The sequence below is a fragment of the Trematomus bernacchii genome, unplaced genomic scaffold, assembly GCF_902827165.1.
Source record: "Trematomus bernacchii unplaced genomic scaffold, fTreBer1.1, whole genome shotgun sequence".
In the NCBI taxonomy this organism is placed as follows: Eukaryota; Metazoa; Chordata; class Actinopteri; order Perciformes; family Nototheniidae; genus Trematomus; species Trematomus bernacchii.
Genome location: NW_022987720.1, coordinates 17,915,108 through 17,937,896, shown reverse-complemented (window position 1 = coordinate 17,937,896; position 22,789 = coordinate 17,915,108). Strand labels below are relative to the sequence as shown.

The 22,789-nt window shown below is 42.6% G+C and overlaps 1 protein-coding gene across 2 annotated transcripts; it reads left to right on the top strand.

The window, feature by feature from the left end:
- Positions 1-2,880: 2,880 nt before the first annotated feature.
- cdc42ep4a (CDC42 effector protein (Rho GTPase binding) 4a) lies at positions 2,881-16,188 on the top strand. 2 transcript variants are annotated; one of them, XM_034143456.1, is made up of 2 exons: positions 2,881-3,122; positions 13,186-16,188. In XM_034143456.1, the coding sequence occupies exon 2, from the start codon at positions 13,304-13,306 to the stop codon at positions 14,339-14,341; it is 1,038 nt and encodes a 345-aa protein (XP_033999347.1). In that variant the 5' UTR covers positions 2,881-3,122; positions 13,186-13,303; the 3' UTR covers positions 14,342-16,188. The 2 variants fall into 2 exon arrangements, with proteins under 2 accessions (XP_033999347.1, XP_033999349.1); XM_034143458.1 differs by lacking the exon at positions 2,881-3,122 and adding an exon at positions 11,901-12,117.
- Positions 16,189-22,789: the final 6,601 nt, after the last annotated feature.

Here is a 22,789-nt window from a genome sequence, read left to right as displayed (position 1 = left end):
TTTTTATAGCCCAACTTGTTTCTTCAATAAAACTAAAGCTCAGTTTTAAAAACTAAATATAACATATTGCTTTGTACCAGTTTGAATAATTCTGTTTTGTAACTTTAAATTATGGTAATTCTTCACACTCAATGCTACTCAATTCACTGTGAATAGGCACACATAATAATCTTCTGTTCATTCACAAAGATGCACAGACAAGGTGTCACATCAACAAATCTGTTACATTTTTACATTTCAGTTCAGTATCTCCTCATGGGAGCGACTTACACAGTGCGTCCTCATTCTGACGACGCTTGTTGGAGTCAATCAGAGCACAATTGCGACACAGCTAACTCAGCCTGACTGCTGTTTTCAAAATGAGGACAAAATCATGATGTATGATGGGAAAAGAAATTGGATGTCACAGCTTCTAAAAAGTTTAAGAAGTCCTCTGGTATTATGGCATTACATGCACAAGTCACATATCGCTTAGTATGCAGTCAGTACAGGCTTCTTCACGAAAGTCGGGACAGTAAATGAAATGGAGATTATGCATCGTAATCCATTTTGTGAGCATGGGTTGATAATAGGTTTCCCCACTGCCCTCTTCAAGGCACTGGCAGAATTGTGATGTTCATTTTTAACCAACCAGCCGTCTCTGGACCTTTGCCATGGTATTTGTCCATAATAAATTGCCACCGCCACCCAAAATGTCATGGGCGGGGTTACAAGGCAAAAGGGTTAAAGGACATTGTCTTTGCTCTCTGATATGCTTTATAGTCTTAACGCTGCAGCATTTTACACTCTCTGCTGTGAAATAACAAAACTAAAAAGATAGACGATGGATCCCCCTACACTGCAGAAAGAAATTGTTCAATCAAGCAGCTCCTTGTCTAATCCTCTGGCATCAACAGCCATACTGAATAGATACACATCCCCAGACCACATCCACAGACTGCTGGCTTTGGAAATGATTGCCAAACTGATAGTCCTCGAAAGTTAAAAGGGCATGTACAATCTGGGAGGAACGTAAACATCAAAAGGCCAGACAGCTAAAGATTTCCCTGAATGTCCAAAATGCCTCAACTGTGAAAAGACTTTTGAAAAGACTAAACATCAGCATCAGACACCAACACAGACACATACGTATCAATGGATGAGGCAAAGGCTGTTACTCCATTGCAAACACCCTCTCCTGAACCGAGCTGTCAAAGCTTACAGTGCAATACACAAAGCTGCAACAAAAGAAGACTGTAGCCGTATTGCTCATGCAGCAACACCTAGAAGAATGCAGCTTTGATGTTTCCTCTGCAGAAGTTCAGATTCCTTCCATGCTGTGTTTATTTCCAACTTTCTTGCATTGAAGAAATAAATGATCATGTGCTAAATGAATGTGTTCACCCATAACAGCAGTATTAAGGCTTGGGGGGGAAAAAAATAATATATATACTGTATATATACATATATAGACCAGCTGCATGTGCAGTAAAAGCAGGCTTTTGTTTTTTTCTGATTACCTTTCTTGCCAGATTCAATAACCAGATTTGGAGATCGAGTGACAGAGCCCTCTTATGGGGAAACATATTAAATAAAATACATGTTTAATGATCATTTGAGTGGATGTCAGCCAAGAAAGTAGTTAAAGTGATTCATTTTATGTCGTGGCTATGTCAACTAATAGTTGAATGCAGCTTGTTCCTGGACAAAAGGCCATTGCAGTCAAATTCTCATCCTAAAGAGTTCTGTTCTCCCATCAGCTGGTGGGACAGACCACACTGGGAACTTAGCCAAAGGCAGGAAATAACTTTTGAATGTGGGTTATTGACACTCTGCATGCAGATATTTTCGGGAACAGCATGAACGGTTAAGTAAAAACTAAAAGAAAAAAAATATAGTCCTTCTAACTGTGTATGGGAGAAGTGTGACTTTTGCCCTTTGATAATTATCAACCATTCACACATTCCTTTCTCTTGAGCTCAGGGTGAGTATGCACATCCTTGTGTTCCTCGGCTGCTTCCCAGTCATTACCATTGCAAAAATACAAATTAGCGGTCACTGACGGAGAGCAGCTGATCAACCTGGAATACACTAGGTCAAACAAATGGGTCAATCACTCAAAACAGCCTTCAGTGATTGCAGTATGTGAGAAATAAATCAGCACCTTTTAACATCTATCATCAATGTCTAAATAGTTTGCATAACAAGTGATTCAAATCTCATACCTGTATTTAATCGCCATATACAACAACCCCATTTGCCTTTACTAACTGTGGATGTCTCTAATTTTGCGTGATTCTCAGCACAAAGAGTGATACTGTGTCCCACATTTTAGCCGTGTTAGCTTGTGTATGCTGTTCATCATGTACAATTAGCTAGGTGTCTCCCTATATGCACCTTCTAGAACCTTTATTTTAGGATGCAAGAGGATTTTATTTTCTTCAACTTCCTTTGATATGTCTAGGTTTTTCACAAAGGTTTACTAGGCCTCTCACACAGCTTTTTATCATCAGCCATGCCACTTCTAATACCACAAAGAAAAAAGTGTGTTATGGGTTATACTGCTAATTGCATTATACATACAGTCTTGACAATATTAATATTTTCTGGACTGATGTCAAAGGTGGGTTGAGACCATAGGTTGAGACCAATACATTCTACATAAATGGTTTCTAACATTTTTAAATCTATGAGCCCATTTAAAAGCACGATTGGTTGTATTACAGTTAATTCTGATGTATTTCTCAGGTTTCTGTTTAATAATAATAATAATGTGCCATTAGTGTTCATGACACCGGCCCCACCTTATTAGACTGAGGCTGTCTGGTGGCCCCATGCTGGCAGCCTGTGTCTTTAAGGAGCCTGTAAAGAGGGCGTGTTCAAACACACTACCGAGGCAGGAGGCATTGTGCTGAGTTATTGGCTTCAGAGCAGCAGCATCGCTTCTGAGGATGCAGTGAGAGCATCAGTAACGTTTCTAAAAATAAAAAAAGAGAGATCTCTCTGTCGATCTGTTCCGTGGATTTCTCCAGTTTGATCCGAGCGGTTTACGTTTGCTTTCGGTTGCTGAACGCGCCCCCTTTGTCAACCTGCTGGGGGCCTGAAAGTGAAGCAGCACCCGGCTTTATGAATGGGGATGCTCGGTAAGTGCATGCGCTTTTATGTTTGTACTTTCACTAACCACATAAAATGCACCTTTTTATTTGTTTATACAGCTCAAATATGTATTTAACAGGGCTGCTTTATTTATCGGTTCAGTAGAGCGCACGGTGCGCGAGGCAGCTGATGCTTTTGTGGTCAGCTACTTATTGTTCTCCTGCCATTGACCCACCCCGAACCACAGCTTTATTGTAATGAGAGTGAATGACTAGACTGATAAATGCAAGAGGGCTGTCAAATAGACACTTAAGAAGACTTATTTCTAGTCCCTGTAGCAGTTATTTGTGGGTAGTCTACCGTGGCCTTTGTGTCTGAAACCCCCTCAACAGTAACATTAATATGCAAAATTAGCTTACCTGAGAATGCTTTGTAGCTATAATTAAAGCATTGGTTTCTTACGTTAGCTTTTCACATTTCACTAAGCTAGAACGCTCTCAAAGGCCTCATATGAGGACAGAAGTGAGCCTCTAAATACTCGAAACTAGGCCATACATATATTTGGTGACACTTTGCTTTTCAGTTCATATTAAGTGTATTAAACGTGTCTTCTTCCCAATACTGACACTACTTGTAAACGTGTGTTTTTGTAAACTGAGAATGAGTTTATTTGGCCTCCATGTTTGTTGTTCTTAGTTTACTTGATCAGGTGACTAAAAACAAAATTTCCCACTGCACACTTTGGCCTGTCGGGCAGTGCACGCCTGTCCTGTTTGTCCAGTTCATTACACACATAACCCAAAGCCTGTTTAGTTGGCAGGGCCTTTCACTTTGCTTAGCAGGGTTTTCAGGATGGCATCTTTTGAGCACATTGACTGGATAATAAGGTGATAGGCCTCAGGTCTGCAGGCCTTGGCCGACATACTGATAAGAGCTCCTCACTCAGCAATTGTTTGAGTAGATAATGTTATCTGATGTCTCTTCTTGTGAGGCCATCTGGGTGGCTTTCTTTGTTTTCACGGGTTAATGTGACATCTCAGCCGTCTAATCCCAAACACGCAGAGGGCATTCGTGAGATGTCAAACATTTCTGCCTGGACGATGATGGATTCAGGTTGATGACACGGCAACAACTCAACCTCCTCAGCAAGAATTATATGTCACAGGGTTAGCAGGTTTAGCTTTTCCCCAGAAGTGCTTTTGAAATGCCTTTTGAGAACAGGCGACACATTTCTCAACCAGCCTGCACAGGTTCTGCTCCAACAACTTTCCTCTGTTCCTTAAATTACAAAGTGTCTAATTGCCTGCAGGAGACATGTGTTTAGTGCCCGAAGGTGAAAGTTATCCTTCCTCCGTGTGGTGTTGGACACGGTGCCAACCACTCTGGTATTGGACACAGCACAGTGTAGACAGCTTTTGCTGGCTCACATCCCAGAACACAACCTGCTCAGGATTCAGTTTACTAACTTGTTTTTTGAGATAATCACTGTCTCAAAAGCCTCTTGCGGTGGGGCTGAAGTGCAACTTCAGTGTGTTATTTGTGGCCACTGAGTGTATGGTCCAGCACCCATGTTTGAACATGTAGTAGTTTGTGTGCTCATTTGTGGCAATGTGTGTGTCCTGTCCAGCCCCTTCACATTCCAGGAAATGCCAATATAAACTGTTATTTTTTTCCCCTGGAATGCCTCTGAGGATGGTGAGAGTAAACCACAGGATTATTATTATAGAGGGCATGACCGTTGCTTTTGAAGGATGTGTAGCATAAGTATCATGTTGGGTGGTTGTCTTTTCTCTTAGTTACTACCTGCCTGCAAATGTTACAGAAAATCCTTAGTGGGAAATGTACCAGTTGTTGAAAATGTACAGTCTCTCAATACATCATTTATGGTGTGACTTGTGACAAAAAGCAACAGTTCATTAGTTTGCGGCCACCTACCTTTTTATAACCTAGTATTCAAACATCAAATTCTATGGGCGTCTCATATGTCAGTGTCTGAATGCTGTGTTTGTTCCTGTGTCTTTTGTTTAGTGCCATTGTGTTCTGGTCTGTTCCAGCATGCTTTGCTTTGTTTGCTTGGCTGCAGTTGGTACTGTGACCCGGAGGAACTGTTTATTCATTTCTGCCATCCTGTTTCATTGTTGTTGGATGTAGTTTATATTAGCATAGCGGTAGACAATGTCACTGCACAAAATGTAATGATGATTTTTGTCACTACCTGAACTGCTTTTGATTTGTTTTAATCCAATAATTGTATATTAAACCTTGAAAGGTATCCACTTCACAGTACACTTATTATCCACTCAGAGACGGCCACAATGCAAAAGTCAAGTGGAAACTTGTACTAAAAAAACAAACACCTAAGAGCCCTCCACTTTTTGTTAGCAGCTTCTTTGGCGTACTTTCAGTATGTGCATTGTGTTGCTTTTCTGTTGTCTGACCCCTATAATTATATAGCACTATAAAGCAAGATTCTCTGCATCCCATAAGTTCTCTGCATTCTTTCCATAGAGAAGCACAGGTTTCCACTCGAGCGTTTCAAATTGTAACTTCTCTGCAGCTCTTAAGAGACACCTGGTTGGTCGGTGACAGTCTGTCCTGGGTGACGATAGGGACACCTGGGCGACGATAGGGACACCTGGGCCTGAGGTTGAATCTGTCATCATCTGTGACTCGGCTTTAATTCTGCTGTAGAGTTATGGCCCATTTCCACTACACGGTCGGCCTCGGCCACACTCGGTACGGCTCGGTACGGCTTGGCCGCGTTGGGCCTTAACAGGGCCGACTCACTTCATGCTGCGCTTCCATTACAGTTTAGGAACTGGGGTAGTTACTATAGTAACGCAGTGTAGGCGGAGCCGTGACGTCATCTTCAATGAGAAATCCAGAAACACAACACAGCCGTTAGCTGTTAGCACTCAGAGCTCACAGCTCCTTATATATGTTCAGAAACTCGACAAAAGTTAAACAAGTACACACCACAGACTGCCTGTGTCATGGTGAATACAGTCGCTGCTTTATTTATGTCTGTAGGCCGTTGTTGTGAGTGTGGACGGTCGGAGCATATACTGCGTTAGCTTAGCCAATCTCCATTTAGAACACACGCATTTTAAAAGGTTTTTCGCCTGCCGCCTGTCTGCAAACTTGCCAAAGCATTAATTCATGGTTTTTACTAACCGGTATCAGTATGTTGTTACTTCGGCATCATTTTGAAACGTGTATTACAATTAAATCACGGTCAAATATGTCCATCTTGTTGTAGTTCTAGCCCTCTTGCCAGCGCTCCTCTCTCTAGTTTAGCATACTCAGCCCGACTCAGCCCTGTTTGTTGGCCCCGATAGAACCACAATTTTCTAGGGCCAGAAAAGAGGTGAAAAAGTGGCCCCGCGCCGTGCCGCGCCGGTAATTGGCCTAGTGGAAGCACAACCAAAAAAGGGGACGGCACGACACGGCACGCTTAAAGCGAGCTCCGCGCTGCAGTGGAACTGCGCCATTAAGATCCGGTGTGTTCAGCATCAAGTCAATAAAGTTGAGGCGCTCCATAATATGATGCATGTTCCATTTAGTTGTTGAACACACATTCCCAGCACTAGCCCACAGCACTGAAGGTTATTACAATTGTGAGTTAATGGAGATATGAGCTGTGTTTGTTTGGTTAGCCCATCAGTAATACTGTATGATGGAGGCCTTGTTTACGCTATGAGTGGCCAGGAAGGGCAGGCTGAGTAGATTTCCGGAGAGATCGGAGGGTTTGCCGCCTCATTTTCTCCCTTTCCTTCCTGTGGACGTACCCCATGCTAACACATGTTTCTATCATAGTAAGCTGTGTTGTACCGGTCTAATCTGTACTTTTGAAAAGCATGCTGCTGTGTCGAGGTTAGTGGTGTTAAGCCACTTATCTCAGTGGTAATTTTGTCAGATTGGTGCAATTCTGTGAATACCCATTTTAAAAGTGCTCAGACGTGTTTTGTAGTGACGGGGGGCAATTACTGATGACCTGGAGCAAGATGTTAACCTCACAGGCTCAGCTGGATGAGAATAATAAAGCTAGGAAGGTTTTTAGCCATGTGTTATTGCCAAATACATTCAAAACTAGAAGGGCACTCGGAGAGCATAGACACCGCCAAGGCCGTTCCCATAAATAGTAAATAAACTACATTTATATAAAACGCTTTTGTAGTCTATCCGACCACTACAAAGCGCTTTTACAACAAAAGGCAGCATTCACCTATTCACACACATTTGTACTAGGTGCCACCTGCTCATCAGGAAAGATGACCATTTACAAGCACTCGCATATCAAGGGGTCAAGGGGTCAAACCACTGATGTTCCATTGGTGGACAACAACGCTGCCTGCTGGGCCGTCCAATAAACAAAATATAATGCATAAACCCAGATTCAGATTAAACGCTTTTTTCATCCTACTGACAAACAGACTAAGAAAACCAAACTGAAACATAACCTCCTCCAAAGTAATAATATTAAGTGTTTATTTTCTTGTCAATATCGCCAATGTCAACTTCCTCTCTGCTCATTCTCTCTGATTATGTTGAGATATTAACTTCTGGATTGGAGCCAATGTCTTCCCACCCTCCACTTGTATTCAGATGCCATGCCCAGTACACAGATGACGTTGATGTCGAGCCATGCTGGCTTCCATTTCAGTCCCATGTTTGGGACTTTAGTTCTGATCAGAGACGATAGCACACAGGGAATGGACGATAGTGGTTGTGTAGAAAAAGGCATTGTAGATTTAGGAAAATGATGTGTAGCAGTTTTTTTTACACCACAACAGAACACTTTACATTCGCCAAGGCACTGATATTGAGTATGGCATTCTTGTCTGTCATCCGCTCTTTGTGTCTGTAATAAAAGCTGTCGGTTTCACCAAAGCCAAGGATGGACAGAAAGAGATGGAGTGTTTTGTCTGGAGGCTGTGTCAGCTGAAACTGTAAAAGAGACGAGTCCTCTCCTCTTCAGTTTCTCAGGTCAGCCAGTACACATTTGAGCTGAACTGCTTAAGGTGTAATTATTGCCAGGAACCCTTTCATCAGTTGTTGGCTCTTTTGAAAGTGTCATCATATGTCACTTTTCTTCTTTCTTTCTTTTTTAACTCTTCTGACCTGCTCTTAAAGACAGAATTGTATAGTTTACCTATTGATAATTCAGCTTCAGATCCAACACGGATAATATAAAACTGTTTAGTTGTACATTTATCGACCATATTCAGAATTCTATTTTTAAACACTGCTGAGTTCGTATGAGTTTGATCTTCTAGCTCAAGTTGCTTACCTCAAATGCTTTACTCACTGATCTAAGGATAGCAACAGATTTAGTTCTCATTGATATGAATGCCAATTCAAAAATCCTAGGGGCACTTTTATTAGCAGGGAAGCTCTAAAAATCTGTTGTGCTTTGATCCTTGCAAAGCAGAGTCTCCTGCTGGGTGATGTGTGACATTAGCATATCAGCTAGTGTGAAGCGTCACACTAGCTTTCCAGGTATTATTAGGGAGGGCAAAAGCACTGATATGTGAGCTTTTTGCCATCTGTGTTTGAGAAATACATACATGGGCTTCTTCATTCTATCTGTAATACGTTGGTGTTTATTTAATCTTCTTATAATTAAGGATGAATCTCTCCTTCCTTATTTGATTATATTTCTATCCAGGTTTGCAACTAAAACTTAAATTCATTATTGATGTCTCTGTCAGTTAATTAATTTATGAGTTGTTTTTTTAAATAATTAACTTCTTCCCAGAGCCTTCTGTGGTGGCTTCAAATGTCTTATTTTGTTGGATAAAAAAAAAAAATCCCCCATATATTCAGTTTTATAATTCATTATCCTCTCATACAAACTGGAAAAACCATTTAGATATTTTTGCTTTAAAATGTTGTAAATATTTGATTTGATAAATACATTTTTAAACTGGATTAAGATTGGTATAAAATATTTGATCACAAAAAACCCAAAGCCAACACTCGCAGACTAAGGGTGGTCTGAATTTCAACATTTTACAGATTTTAGATTTGCCTTGCTCTTTAGACCACGGAGGATTTACACTTTGATCAAAATGAGCCCTTGGCTCGCTTGCTGTGTTGGAAGTCCATGGTGGAGAGAGCCAGGGAAATGTGTTGGCGGGGCACGATGCCACTTTTCAGATAGCCTATAGGTCAACGACTTGATATGAATCAAAACGTAGCAAGCAAATGGTATGCCATCTAGAATTCCCTAAAGTGCACCGTTTAAGCAACGGCTAAATCTGGCTTTTATGCAAGCAATACAGCTTTATTTGTAATGTTTACTCTCATTGCTTTATTTACCTCGGAGGGCAGCATCAGCTTTATGTCTCTTGTTCCCGGTCTGTGTGATTCAGAGATAATGTGATTTCCACTGTTTGTCCTTGGGCTGCTCCTTTTCTAAATGAGACATTCAGCCGCACTAACTGAGTTGCATGGCAGATACCTATCTTCTACAGGCCATTTGTCAACTTAATTACTGGAAACATGTGTGTGCGTATGTGTGCTCGCCAATTACTGAACAGTAACTCTTGTTTGTGTTGCTCTTAAACATATGGGAATGAACGAGAGCTTAACGAACAAATGGGGCGTTTACAAATGGTAAGGCCATCAGTGTTTTACAAGCAGAGCAGTGAGACGGATCCTCTTCACCCGATTTGGGTGCATGTGGACTCCAACCCCCCGCCAATGTCTTTTCACCCTCAGGTCATGTGGTTGTCCATCCAGGTCAGTGACTTTAAATGAGGCAGACACAAAGCCCCCATCGCTGGAGCAGCACCCCTCCCCAGACTGTAGAATACACACTGAACAAGTTAAGCACAAAGAAGATGAATCAATACTCAATTAGGGAAACGGTCCATTAGTGGTGTTCGAGTGTATGTCTGTGAGTGATCTCTTGTGACGGTGTGAGAGAATTGACAGGAAACTAACATTTGTCTTAAACACAAATTATCCAGGTTAAACAGGAGTCTGGTGTCTCGCATATCAATTCAATCTCCTGACGAGGTGTGCTGTTAGCTAAGCTGTACAACTTTAATTGATGCATGTCTAGACGGTATAAGTGATTTTGTGTCATGGCTTAAGCTTTGTATTTTCACTTCCTGTGATGTAGCATTTCTCTGAAGTGTTTATAAATGACTGCAGCATTTCCCTTGAGATCCAAAACCCAGGTTGCCGTCTGATTTAGTGCTGCCTCTTTTCACCCCGCTCAGTAAAAGAACCCATTTCTGCGTAACTCCTTCTTGCGTTATATCTGTGCTTTTCCCTCTGAAGAAGCGGGTGTTGGTATTTGATCTTCTCACAAAGTAGCAGCTATAACTGTATGATATATAAGCAGCTTTAGAACCCTCCTTAGACCCTGGCTAGGTATTTATATTGATAATTGAGTTATGTGATCTATAAACAGAGCTAACATTACATTTCCCATGACATAAATACATTTGGGGGAAATGGGTTGGAATATCATTTACTTGAACAGATGGGTTGGAATATCATTTACTTGAACAGATGTGAAAAGATGAGAGAAGTGAGGCAGCTTTGGCGATGGTTTGGAATCGCTCCCAGTGTGCTCAAGTCTATCACAGTGTGTAGACATTCATGCACTGCTGCTTTTTACTCAGAAGTTTAGAAATACCACATCCACACACCAAGACTGCTCAGATTCCTGTCATCCAAAGGGCTCAAGGTCTGTAGGTCAGTGTGGAGTGTGTGTAAACGTTTTGCTGTCAAAATGAAAATCTGCAGATGTGCCTCTTAGCTCTTCCTGTCTGTTTCTGTCCCACATTCTCTGTCTCCACTGGGTTTTCTGCTGCAGCCAGACCTTCAGTATTGTGAAAGTCTGTTTATAAAGTCAATCCTCCCGCTGTGACCCCGTAGTTCCCACGCTAACTGCTGCCTTCTCAGGCCCTTTTTTCACTTTTTCGTTCACATGTACGCTCACACGTGCATGCACACACACTTTCACAAAGATGCACAAAGCTATGCACGCTGTGTATCCGATAGATGATGCTGCTGCTAAAGGCCTGTGCCTGGTTTGGATTTAGCTGATGAACGTTCCGTCTGGTGGTCTGTAACACATTTCTGCACCCATGTCCCTGCAATGGGCACTGTTAAAGCTTTCCAGCCTGATCCTGGCCCAGGGGAGTGAGATGGAGGAGTGGGAGTCGGGCTTTCACCGTCATCCTTCGTTTCATCTGCTGGTTGTTTTTGCTTGCCTGTGTATGCCACCCAGAAGCTAACTAGCCAGAAAAAAAACGTTGTTTGTTGGCTGGGTGTGAAATATTTCCCTCATTATTTCCTTAAAAACAAATCGGTACATGCAGCTTCAATAATAAACATGTTTCTTCATCTTGTTTGTGTGTTTTGGCACAACTGTTTGAGTTCATGGAAAGTTTTCACATGGTGAGTCAAAAACGTTGTTATCTCAAATGTATATGTTTCTCTAACTATAGATACATTTATTTCCTTGCCCAATGTAGTGTAACATTTATATTTTTGTATGAATTCCCATTTTCACTTATACAAATATATATATACAACATGGATGAATGAGTGAAAACATAGCAGACATCCCATTCAAAGGGTGTATTGTACGAGCTCTGGGTTGACACAGAAGGAGGCCATGTGTTGCATGCTTGCATGAAGCCTCAAGCCTTCCGCAGCCCCTGACAGGAAACACTCTGCTTGCAGGAGGGTGTTTCCATGGAAACCAAAGCAGGTGAGGGCATTAACAGGAAGAAGAGTATGGCTCAGCTGGCAAAGACGGGGGTTGGGTGGGGGGTGGAGACTGAAGAACGAGGTCAACGCACTTAAAAGCCTGTCACATTAAACACCCTAAATCTCCCAACGGCTCTACTACCAAAAACAACTCTTGACTTAAATATATTTTTGAAAGCTTGTCTGTGAGGAATCCAAAGCCAAGGTTAAGGTGCTGACTTTTCATGATATTTCTGCGTGAGCGTGGGCAAACAGAAAAATGCACGGTGTGCGAGCCAGAGAGGTGCACTGCACAGTGCCGATAGCAAGGTAAGCGCTTTCTTTAGGCCTGCTTGCGGTAACCATAGAGACTTTCCACTCACAAATGATATGCATGTGTGTCTGATGTCTGTCAGTAGAAACGGCTTGCACTTCATTTTTGCAGACCACCATGACAGTGCTCTTTTTATGTGTGTTTTATGAGCTGGGGATTTATAGCTAATTAGACTTCCTGCTCCTGTCCTCCAGTGCAGCACCTGCAGAAACAGCAGACTGCTGTCAGCCTGCGGTGAGGCTTCTCTGTCTCCGCTGCATGTTTCAATAATGCAGGGACACGGTTTCTATCAGCTTGTCAGTAAGCGAGCTTCATAGGCTTATACACCATTGTCTTGGAAGAAGAAAACGGCTAGGGACTCATGTCTCTGATCACAATTTCATCTTCCTTTTGTCAAACAATGGCGAATGTTGAATAGCATATTCGATTGTGAGGGGTATATTTCTTATTGTATAATTTACTTTATCTGTGACTGCAAGATTAGCTTTTAGTCATACTTTTATTGCCAAAGTTGAGCTTCGCACCAGAAAAATCCCTGGCAGCCCCCAGCTATCCTTTTCTGATCCATCTTGGTCTGTGGTTGGTGTTTTGCTCTCAATTATAATGCAGTCAAAGCAGAATCCTGTGGTGCTCCTGATGTCTTTTTCCGAGTGCATTTCAGAGGTCATCTCACAGAGATGTTGGAAGAGTGCTGCTTATCATTATGGAGCTGCATAATTGGTAGCTTCAGCTCTTGTAATTAGTGGAACATGAGATTCTTAGAAATGTTTATATTTACTTGATGGGATTAAAACGCTTGGTGTGAATATTCTATACAATGTTATGTTGATGATTTTTTATTATTAGGTAACCCATTTTTTTTTTTTAAATATATGTTTCTTCTTGATATTCGTAAATATGTTTGTCATGGAGGTGCTACTGAACAGCATGTCCCCTTTTTTAATTGTGCATAACATTTTGGCAGATGTGTTTACTTCAAATGTCTTTTTTTTGTTGAGAATTTAAGGACACGTTTATTTTTGATACAATTAACACATTTCATTAATTATATTCTAATCTTTCAGGTTCCCACGCTGACTGCAATTGAGGAGAGTCAACCATCAGCCCAACGTCTCTCATAAGGACTATATCAAAGACTTGGAAGCTTTTTTCTGACTCCAAAAACAAAACTAATCAGTCACCATGCCGATCCTCAAACAGCTGGTGTCTGGCACCTCCCAGACCAAGCGTCGCATGGACCTGACCCGGGAGATGATCAGTGCCCCGCTGGGAGACTTCCGCCACACCATGCATGTGGGCCGCAGTGGCGATGCGTTCGGAGACACCTCGTTCCTCAGCACCCGCTCAGGAGAACCCCCCCCTGAGAGCAGTTCCCTGCCCCGCTCGCCCCGGCCCAGCCTCCTGTCTCGCACCTTCAGGAGTAGCAAGCGCTCCCAATCTGTAAACAGGGTCGACCAGCAGAGGGACATCCTGGACACTCCTGGAGGGTCACCCACTTATGTGAAGAACGCCATGTCTCTGCCCTTTCTCAACGATGAGGACAGAGGGGACAGTTTGGTGGCAAAGAGTTTGTCCTCGAGTCCTATAAAGCATTACGGGGAGGGGGACGGGAGGGGCGGAGCTGCAGCTTCTCACTTTCTTGAGCTGGAAGAGAAAAGCTTCGGGGAGCTGACTGAGCTACCAGAGAGCCCCTACCACTACAGCGGTGGAATGAAGCACGCTGAGTCGGTGATGTCTTTCCATCTGGACCTGGGACCCTCCATGCTGGGGGACATCCTCGGGGTGATGGAGAAGGAGGATGACGATCTAGGCTACGAGGAAGGCAAGAGCAGCGAGGGCCGCGCCTCACCGCCTCTCAGCATCCACGGTGAGGAGGAAGATAGCGTGGTGGGAGAGAAAGATGGAGATGGGGAAGCAGAGGAGGAGATGGAGGAAGAGGAAATGAAGCAGCAGGCCTCTCTGCAACCAGCCAGCTCTGTAGATCTAGGGCCCGAGCATGGAGGCCCCTACACCCCAGAGTACACCCCCGAAACTCGGCCCAAACACTTGCAGCATCTGGACAGCTGCTCCATGTCCAGCTCTGGCTCTGCGGCCCTGGATGAGAAACCAAACAGCCAGACGTACGCAGGAGATACAGACAGCGCCTTCAGTGCCCCGCCAGAGGAGGAGAGCAACTTCTCATCCTTCATGGAGGATGAGGACGATGAGATCCGCTTGTGAGACTGAAGTCCACTGAAAAGAAAATAAGGACACGGCTCTGGAAGAGGTTTATGTGAAACTAGCAAGTCCTTTGACAGTGTGGATTTGCACTTGAACAGAAATAAGACACTTTCGTCTGAAGGGTACTGTGGGAATGGGACTGTGAAAAAGAGGGAGAACTATGACTTTGTAGGTCCGCAAGGAGAGAGTGACTGCTCCTTTTGAAAGAGCCCATCTGTCAGAGAGCCTTACCCTCCACTGTCAATCCATCTCTACCTTTTGAACACTGAGGGAACTGACATGGAAGAACAGCCACTCTGAATATGGAACATTCCAGAAGTAAGCAGGGAGTGAAAGGAGTTGGAAAGAAACTTTTGGGGAAAACACTTTCCATAACTAAAGCTCAGCTCATGCCTTCTGTCTCTTCCCTCTCATGTGCTTTTCAAATTTGGTTTGTCTCTCCTTCTTCTTCATATTGTTGTGTTTTCTCTCACTGACTGTGGGAGACATCATGAGGCCTGAGCTGAACAGAAGGCCTCTGTCACCACAGGATTACTGCTGGTGATCTTGTCACAATAAAGGGGGCTGTGTTTGTCACTGGAGTGTGAAGCCCTGCCTTGAGCCCCTTTCATCTGAAAATATTATAGTAAAGTGCCATAGAGCTTTTTCCCCTTATGTAACTCGGGGTCCTTGTGACACTGCTCAAAGGCTGCTGTAAAGCTGGACCACAAAACCCAGACCCCAAATGATCTCCTGTTTTTAATTCACAGGCTTAGCCTCTGTGTAATTAAAGAAAAGCAGGGTTATAAATGAATTTAGATACATTGGCCTGTATTAACTATAAATAATTGTGTTACTACAGGAAGCCAAAGGTGTGTGAAGAGGGATTCTACACTTTGTTGTCCCTTTTCCACTGAGCAGATTCTATCCTGAAGACATCATAATTATGATTTTATAGTTTTTCTGATAACTGACACAAATTAGCTTCCTCCTTCTGACTAATGTTTCCTTTCAAGTTGAAACTGAAAAGAGTTTGGTAACCACTTCCTTCCTTGTTTTCATGCGTCCATGCAGCTACAGTGGTTCAACTGAATTGTGTAAATGATCTTGATTAGTTCAGCGGCTGCCTTACTGTTTCCACTACTACTCATGGTGATGGATTTAAGGTTTATTTAAAATCAGTGCATCAGGCACAATTTAACCAGACACTACTAGTATTTGGTGTTTGTTTTATCTTTGAAAAAAATGCTTTGTTATTTACGTTTATATGTGGATGAAAAGGAAAGACACAGCTAGCAATAGATGCAAGGGCATACAAAAACTCTATTTTTATGCAAGTTGCATAGTCATTGCAGCTTGACTGTATCTCTTGCATCATTAAAAGCCACGGCCAGAAGTATCGAGGCTCAGTTGCACTGATTGATTTCACTGCCTTAACTGAAACTGACAGATGTGCCAAATCCCAATTTTCTAGCCAAAAATAATTTTACTTGTGAAGCCCACTTTTGGGAGAGCCTGTCAAATCTGTCTGTCTTTCCTTCTCTGTGTGGGTAATCACTGTGGACATTTAAGTGGAAGGCAGAGCTCATAGATTGAAAAAATAAAGATGCGTTCCTGGTTGTGTCGAATCATGAAGGGGAACGAGTCAAATAAATAATTTGTATAACTGGATATTTATATTTCCAATCACTCGAACACTACATAATATATTCAGGTCATTTCTAGGGTTAACAACCTTGTGCGAATGGGGCGTTGTCTGTGTTGCCCTCTCTGTGTAATGTGTATTATGCCTTCCTTTGTTTGTTACCTGTTTCTTCTGTTTTATCGAGAATAACCTATATTTTTCAATAAAAGAAATCCTGAACGTCTTTCTTTTCTTGCCACTCCTTTTATAACCAATGTGTCTCAGTGAATCAGAACATAATACAGTTGAAGTGCTACTCATTCAGCAACGTTAACAAAGGAATTCCTTGACTGCCTTCGCCATTTCCTGCCACTATTCGTTGATTCCCCCAGCAGAGGAAGGAAGGAAGCAATTGAAGCCTAGTTGGAAGTGTCTCTGAAGTATCGGCTATACAACCTGAGAAGCTGTGATGACTCATGAGTGTGTGTGTGTGTGCGTGCGTGAAATTAAGTTCAGAGCACATCTGACTGATACCTTCATGGAGCATGGCTACATCAAAGCAGACAATGGAAAGGTGAATTGAGAATGGAGAATATTTGTCATATACAGTGAGGATGGGTGATCCTTCTCTCCATGCTGATTGGAGGACGGAATATTCTGGCTGTCAGGTAAGATCCCACTTATCATCCCAGACTCAAAACTGTTCTGTCACTTTTGATTTTACTTTTCGCTTTTCACACGCTAGTAAAACCCCTCACGGTAAGGTCAAAGACCACAACGCTCTGTTTTGTTAACACTCGCTGCAGACAATTCAATCTCTCACCCCTGCACCATCCCTCCACATTAAAACTGCTTGCTGCAAACACAGCCTCATTCTTCTTTGGTGTCCTTTTTTTCAAATTCAATCTTTCATCTCCACTTCAGGGGATCTTTAATCTCCTTCCACTTTCAGTTTTTCACAGTCACATTACACCAGCGTTCGATCTGCCAGGGGCCTAGAAAAAGTCATTATTCTTACACTTGTGGTAAAAACAGGCCATTTATATTGATTGCTGTGGTCAATACAAACCAGTGGGGCTATTGATCCTATTTTTCTCTGTCTGAATAAAGTCATTATTCTTTTTAGAGTTTTTTTCCTGTGTCTTTGAGATGGAAAGACTTAATTCTAACTAGTCACCACTTTTGTGTTGGTTTCGAAAACTCTTGTTTTTTTTAATCACCCCTTTAACTGAATTATTCATCTTGTGCTGATGATCCAACATCCAGGCTGTTACTCACTTTGTCTAACTCTTGTTATCTACTGCCACCTAGTGGTTGTATAAGACTCACATCTGGTGATGGGTGTGTCACTGAAATGGCTGTTGGACTGGATTTGTAAATGAATCTTCCCTCTCTCATTTTCTATTATCTTGCACTCCAAAAGATCATTAGAAAAAATGATTTTTTAAATTGTATTTGAAAAATGTTTCAGTGCTATGCCCACATTTCAGTGTCTACATAAAAACTCATCACTAAGACTGAAACATTTGATTATTTGTGGCAAGAGGCACGGTGTGAACACAACTGTTGAAATTGCCCTCCACATTTAAACTTGATACCGGAGACAGCAGATTTGTTCAGGAGGCTCAGCTCCCCCCTCCCCCTATAGAAAGTCATTGTAACTGGAGTTTGCCTTGCAGCTGTTTCTCCCTCTCAAACACGCTGGATGTAGTTTCTCATCTGCTTCAGAGGCTGTCAAATGTCATTTCCCTTTGGTTTCCAAATCACTTTGAAAATCACATTTTCTAACTCGAGCCGCCAATGGGAGGCGCTCAGTGCCTTTAGGTTTATTATGTCAGAATCCCCTGCCTGGACCCACAACCTTTTCCGCCAAATTCCATCAGCAGACTTGCAGCTCCTCCAGGAGGCCGACGGCATGCTGAAATCTGGAAAGTATTAAACAACCTGCTGGTATAGGGGACTGGGGAAGGGTAGGTGGTGGGGGGTGGATGAAGGAGGGAGAGAGGGGAAGTAAGAAGTGGGGGATGGGGGAGAAAAGGAACGGAATACAAAATTGTTCATACACCCACCGCCCTTTGCCTGGCTCTGCGCCCTTTCCTCTCCCTCCCTCTCTCACACACACACACACACACACACACACACACACACACACATACACATTGGCGTGTGAGCTTCCCCCCAAAAATCCAGACCACTCCCCAAGCAGTTCCAGCATTTTTCTTTAATGTTTGCAGCAGTATTTTGCTTTTCTCTTTTTTTTTTAAAAAGGGTCATAAACAAACATGCGTTTCTGCTGTTGAGCTCTGCAATGAGAAGAAGAGGATGGAAGTTTGTGTTTGTGTGTGTGTGTGAGTGTGAAGAGTTGTTTTGCTGGCACAGAACTGGAGAGCGAGTGCCATGGTCCATAGCCCCAACTGTGTGTTTGTGGTTGGAAGTGAGATTGAAAAAAACTGGATGGCGTCCAGACATCCTTTCCCATGCTTTGATACGCATATCTTTGACCAAATGTATGCACACATCTGGGAGGGCAAACTGTACCCCAGTGAGAAGACCCGCCCATAACAAGATGTATAGAATCCGAACTGTGCCAAGTTACCTTTTTAAGAATGGGAAACAATGTATCTTGCAGCCTGTAAGACCTGTCAGTGCCTTCATTTCTGTTTTTATTTAAAATTATATTTAAGAGGAAAGAAGTTTGACATTGATGACCATCGTGTATCTTTGCTAGTTGCTCTGTAAAGACTTCTCTCCTTGGCTGTCTTTTTATTGATTACATCTCAGCACTTATTGCCAGAGTAATTCATCTTTGCCTTTTTTTTTTTTAAATGCTCTACATTTGCCTTAACTTAAGTCTGCCAAGTAACCAAACAAATGTTATCATTCGATTTTCCCTTTTCTTTCGTCAAAGACAGGCAGAGGTATTCCTCTAGCAGTGCAGGACGCAGCACTACGGATATTGGTGTTAACAGGAGCAGCGAACATAAACATTCCAGTACCGAGTGTTGACCTCTTGACCTCTAAACCCTGGAACTGCAGGGCTGGCAGCAGGAGACCACACACACATGGTGGGAGGAGGAGCGGGAAGGATGCAAAACGTCTCCGGTGTCCTCTCCGCTTCAGATGCCTGTGCTGAACTGTGAAAAATTAGCCTATCCTCCTAAAATTAGGGCAGTGTTCCCCACACAGAGATTGTTGCAGGTATGTCAGAATGTGGGAATGGCTTACTCAGATGGAGAAGTTATTCTGAGGGAAACACAGCTCCTGTATCTCATATCCCTTAAGTTGTTGAGTGCTCTTTTTTGAATATAGAGATTGTGTCTTAGCCTCTTTGGGCTGGACTTGTTTAAATATTTCTGTCCTAGAACCACAATCGCTAAATCTGCCTTCAGCTCAGCAGGCTGAAACCATGTCTTCATTAAAGTTGTTTTGTTCATTTTGCTATGAACCAACAAACATCCTCTTTTCTTACAAAGTAATGATTTCAAAATGTACTCTGCGATTACAAAATCAACTTTCACTTTGATTCTGCATCGAGCACGTAGCACTAAAATCTGAACATGGAGGAGTCATTTTAACCATAAGCAGAGACAATGATTCATCCCTTCATTTTCCATTCTTCCCTTCTGTCTGCGCAGTGCTCTGCTAACCCTGTCTCACTCTGCTGAAAAGAAGAGCGGTTCCTTCAGCCATGTGGATCCCCAGGAGGTCTGGCCTGGCCTGCACTCAGCCATGACCACATCGTATGGGGCTGGGGGCTCTGCTGCGCTCTACTCCCTGAAGTCTGCCAGGGGCCGCTTCCCTTCCATGGCATGTCCACGGCTGGCTGAAACTGAAGGACGGTGAGCACTCTATATTCCCCCACACATGTTACACTTCTCCACACACCCACACCTATAATGTGCTGTGAAACCAATACTTTCACACACATCGCTTTTATCCAATTGTTGATTAAATACAATTTCAAACATCAAACGCCTTAACGTTTGATTTAAAGGTCCCCTATAGTACTGTTTTTCATCAATATATTATAGGTCTCAGATATATACAAACATGTCTCTGAAGTGTTTGGCTCGAAATACCAAACAGGTCGTGCACTGTAGCATCCCATAATCCTCTCTGTTTCAGCCCTGTTTCAAAAGTGCTGATTCTGTCTTTTACTTTAAATGAAAATAAGGAGCCACTCCCCACGCCCCTCTGAGAGATATTTGGTTAAAAATAACACAATGGTGCTCTAGGAGGAGATTCAGGTGATAAGGTAGGTGGGGGGGGGGGGGGGGGGGGGGGGGGGGTTACCTTGGTTGGTTATTGGCTAATGGTTACACAAGCCAAAAAATCGTTATGACATCATAAAGTGGCCAAAATCTGATCAGCTCATTTTCAGACAGGTTTAATTGGATCAGGACAAAAAGTGAACAAATCTTTTTTCCTGAAACTTTCAGAATCTCTTTACACAGAGGTGTAACACATGTTTATGTATAAAAGACATGAAAAAGTGGATGTTGCATAATAGGTGACCTCAAAATGTCACACAGTTTGTGTCCGTCCATCCCTGAAATGAACCAGTGAACCCAGGATTGATAAAAAGAGGTTTAAGATGTTGATCACACAGTGGGGCTACATCCTTGCCAACATAGATTTGGCGCCGTCTCAACAGAGGCTGTATGTCCACACAATGCCCTCCTTGTTTAATAGTAGACATGGCATGCCAACTGTGAAGCAAAATACTCTGAAGCTGACCAGGAAGTGAGGGATCAAAAAGGGTCAGTTCATAGGCCCGCTTTAAACTTTGACCTTCCAGTCCTTCTACAACTTAATCCTCAGTCTATCCCTGACATAATGAGTAATACCAGTGCCACTCATTCACTGCAGAGGCAGAAAGAACTGAAGGACAACCTAACAGATTGATGCCTGACGATAAACAGGAAATAAGTGGATCCTTTTGTCCAACTTACTTTCTCTATTTAGTGTCTCTTTTCTTCAGCAATCCAAAGTAATTTTTTAATATGTTTTAGCCTTGCATGTAGAAAGTACATAAACTAAACTAATTTCACATTTAAGTTATTTTACATAGTTAAAAAATACTTTAATTGAAAGTGTTAGTGGGCGGATATTAGATTGGGAGTTGAAAGCTTCTTGCTCTTATACGAAAGTGACAAAGAGGACACCAAGTTATTCAACCCGATAGCAATGACATCACCTCAAAATACTTCTGACTTCTATATTAAGGGGTATTTAAACTGTTCCTCCTTCACTGACTTCATACTTGGTTGGGTGTGATGAGGGGCTGTGTTCAGGCCGCTGAGCATTCCTCTGTTAGTTTTATAAAACACAGTCTCCCCTGTTCACATGAGCTTAACCTCAGTGATTTCATAGTGCACCCGTTAATATCAGCTCTGGCAGAGCCAATCAGACGGACTTTCCATTACAGTCTATCACCTTCCTGTTTTCAACTTCATACGCAACCTCCACTAGTGGAAGCACTCCAGTAGTTTAAAGGCTCATTCAATACCCTCAAATCTCAATATCATCATAAATCAGGGTGTGTGTGAAGATAGAAAACAACACTAGGGTAATGAATCTCAGCGCTGTGGAGAGATGACTTTAAAACACAGTGTAATGGGTGTTGGTCCTCCGTTCAACAACGTCGTCATTCAGTTAATGCTCCCCTCCCTCTGGCCATGGTTCCCTCTGGACTGAGCTGGAGAGGAGAGGGGGAAAAGTCCGGCCGATGCTGGCGCTCTTCGTCGTCCTGCTGGCCAGGCTCTGTCTCTCCTCCTCCTCCCTCTTTTGTAATCACAGCCAGCAGACCATAAACAGATGTATTGTGTGTGCTTGTTTGTCTGTTGGCTTGGGTTGAGTTGTGTTTATTTTATTATCTGTGATTATTCAAAGATTGAATTAGGCTGGGTTTACATTTCGCTTCAGTGAAACAATCAAGCAATGATGTACTGAGACAAGAGTGAGAGTGATTTATAAAAAAGTGAGTTCTGAAAGAAAATTCAGAATGGACATTGTATACAAGCTGCCAAATAGTAGGCCAAATATTTGCATTTTACATGTTGCTGCTCAATTCTGAATAACAGAAGTAGAAGATAGGAGTGTTCAGCACTGGTGATCTTTTATAGAGTCGCTGTCCTGCAGGCATGTGTGCTTTAATTCTAAATGTTCGATCAAATACTTGATTATAACCCGTGTCAAATACAGCACAGAACAATTATTTGATCTCTTAAACAACCTTAAAAGTCTCGTATCTGTCATGAGACATTTTTCTTTCTGCTTGAAATCGAAATCTATCTGCAGTGTTTATTTTGAAAAGAAAACGCTCAAAGATGCTTTGCATGTGATGTCTAGGCGTGTCTGGCTCTGAGTTCGGAAGAGCATGAGGCCATCTCCTAGCTTTCCTGGATCAGACAATTGCCTTTTGGCAGTGTAGCTAGCCAGGTAAAGCCTGGTTAAAGCCCCCTCCACCCTTTCCATCTGTAGCTGTTTACTTTGAGTGACAGCTCACTGTGATGCTGAAAGAGTCATAGAAAGTTGTAGCAGATTCATTTCAAGCAAAGCACTGCCTCATTCACACCACAACCTCCTGAAAAACGTCATGTTGACAGCAAAAACCTCAAGCTTTATGGGAGGGGGGCGTGAATGTGTGTGAGTGTAGACTAGAGGAATGCAAGAGTGCTTACGTGGATATTTGACTGACTTGGTGAGCAAGAGTGAGGTCGGACAAAATGTGAATCAGAGCTGGGTGGAACAAATAGAGAGGGAATGGATAAGTAATCATGCAAATCAGGATTTCTTTTCTTCTCTATTCTCCCGGTGCATGCTCCAGCTGTTCTGCTGCTTTT

Excerpts from the sequence above, each read along its gene's own strand:
- cdc42ep4a (XM_034143456.1), top strand. The coding sequence starts at position 13,304 with ATGCCGATCCTCAAACAGCTGGTGTCTGGCACCTCCCAGACCAAGCGT.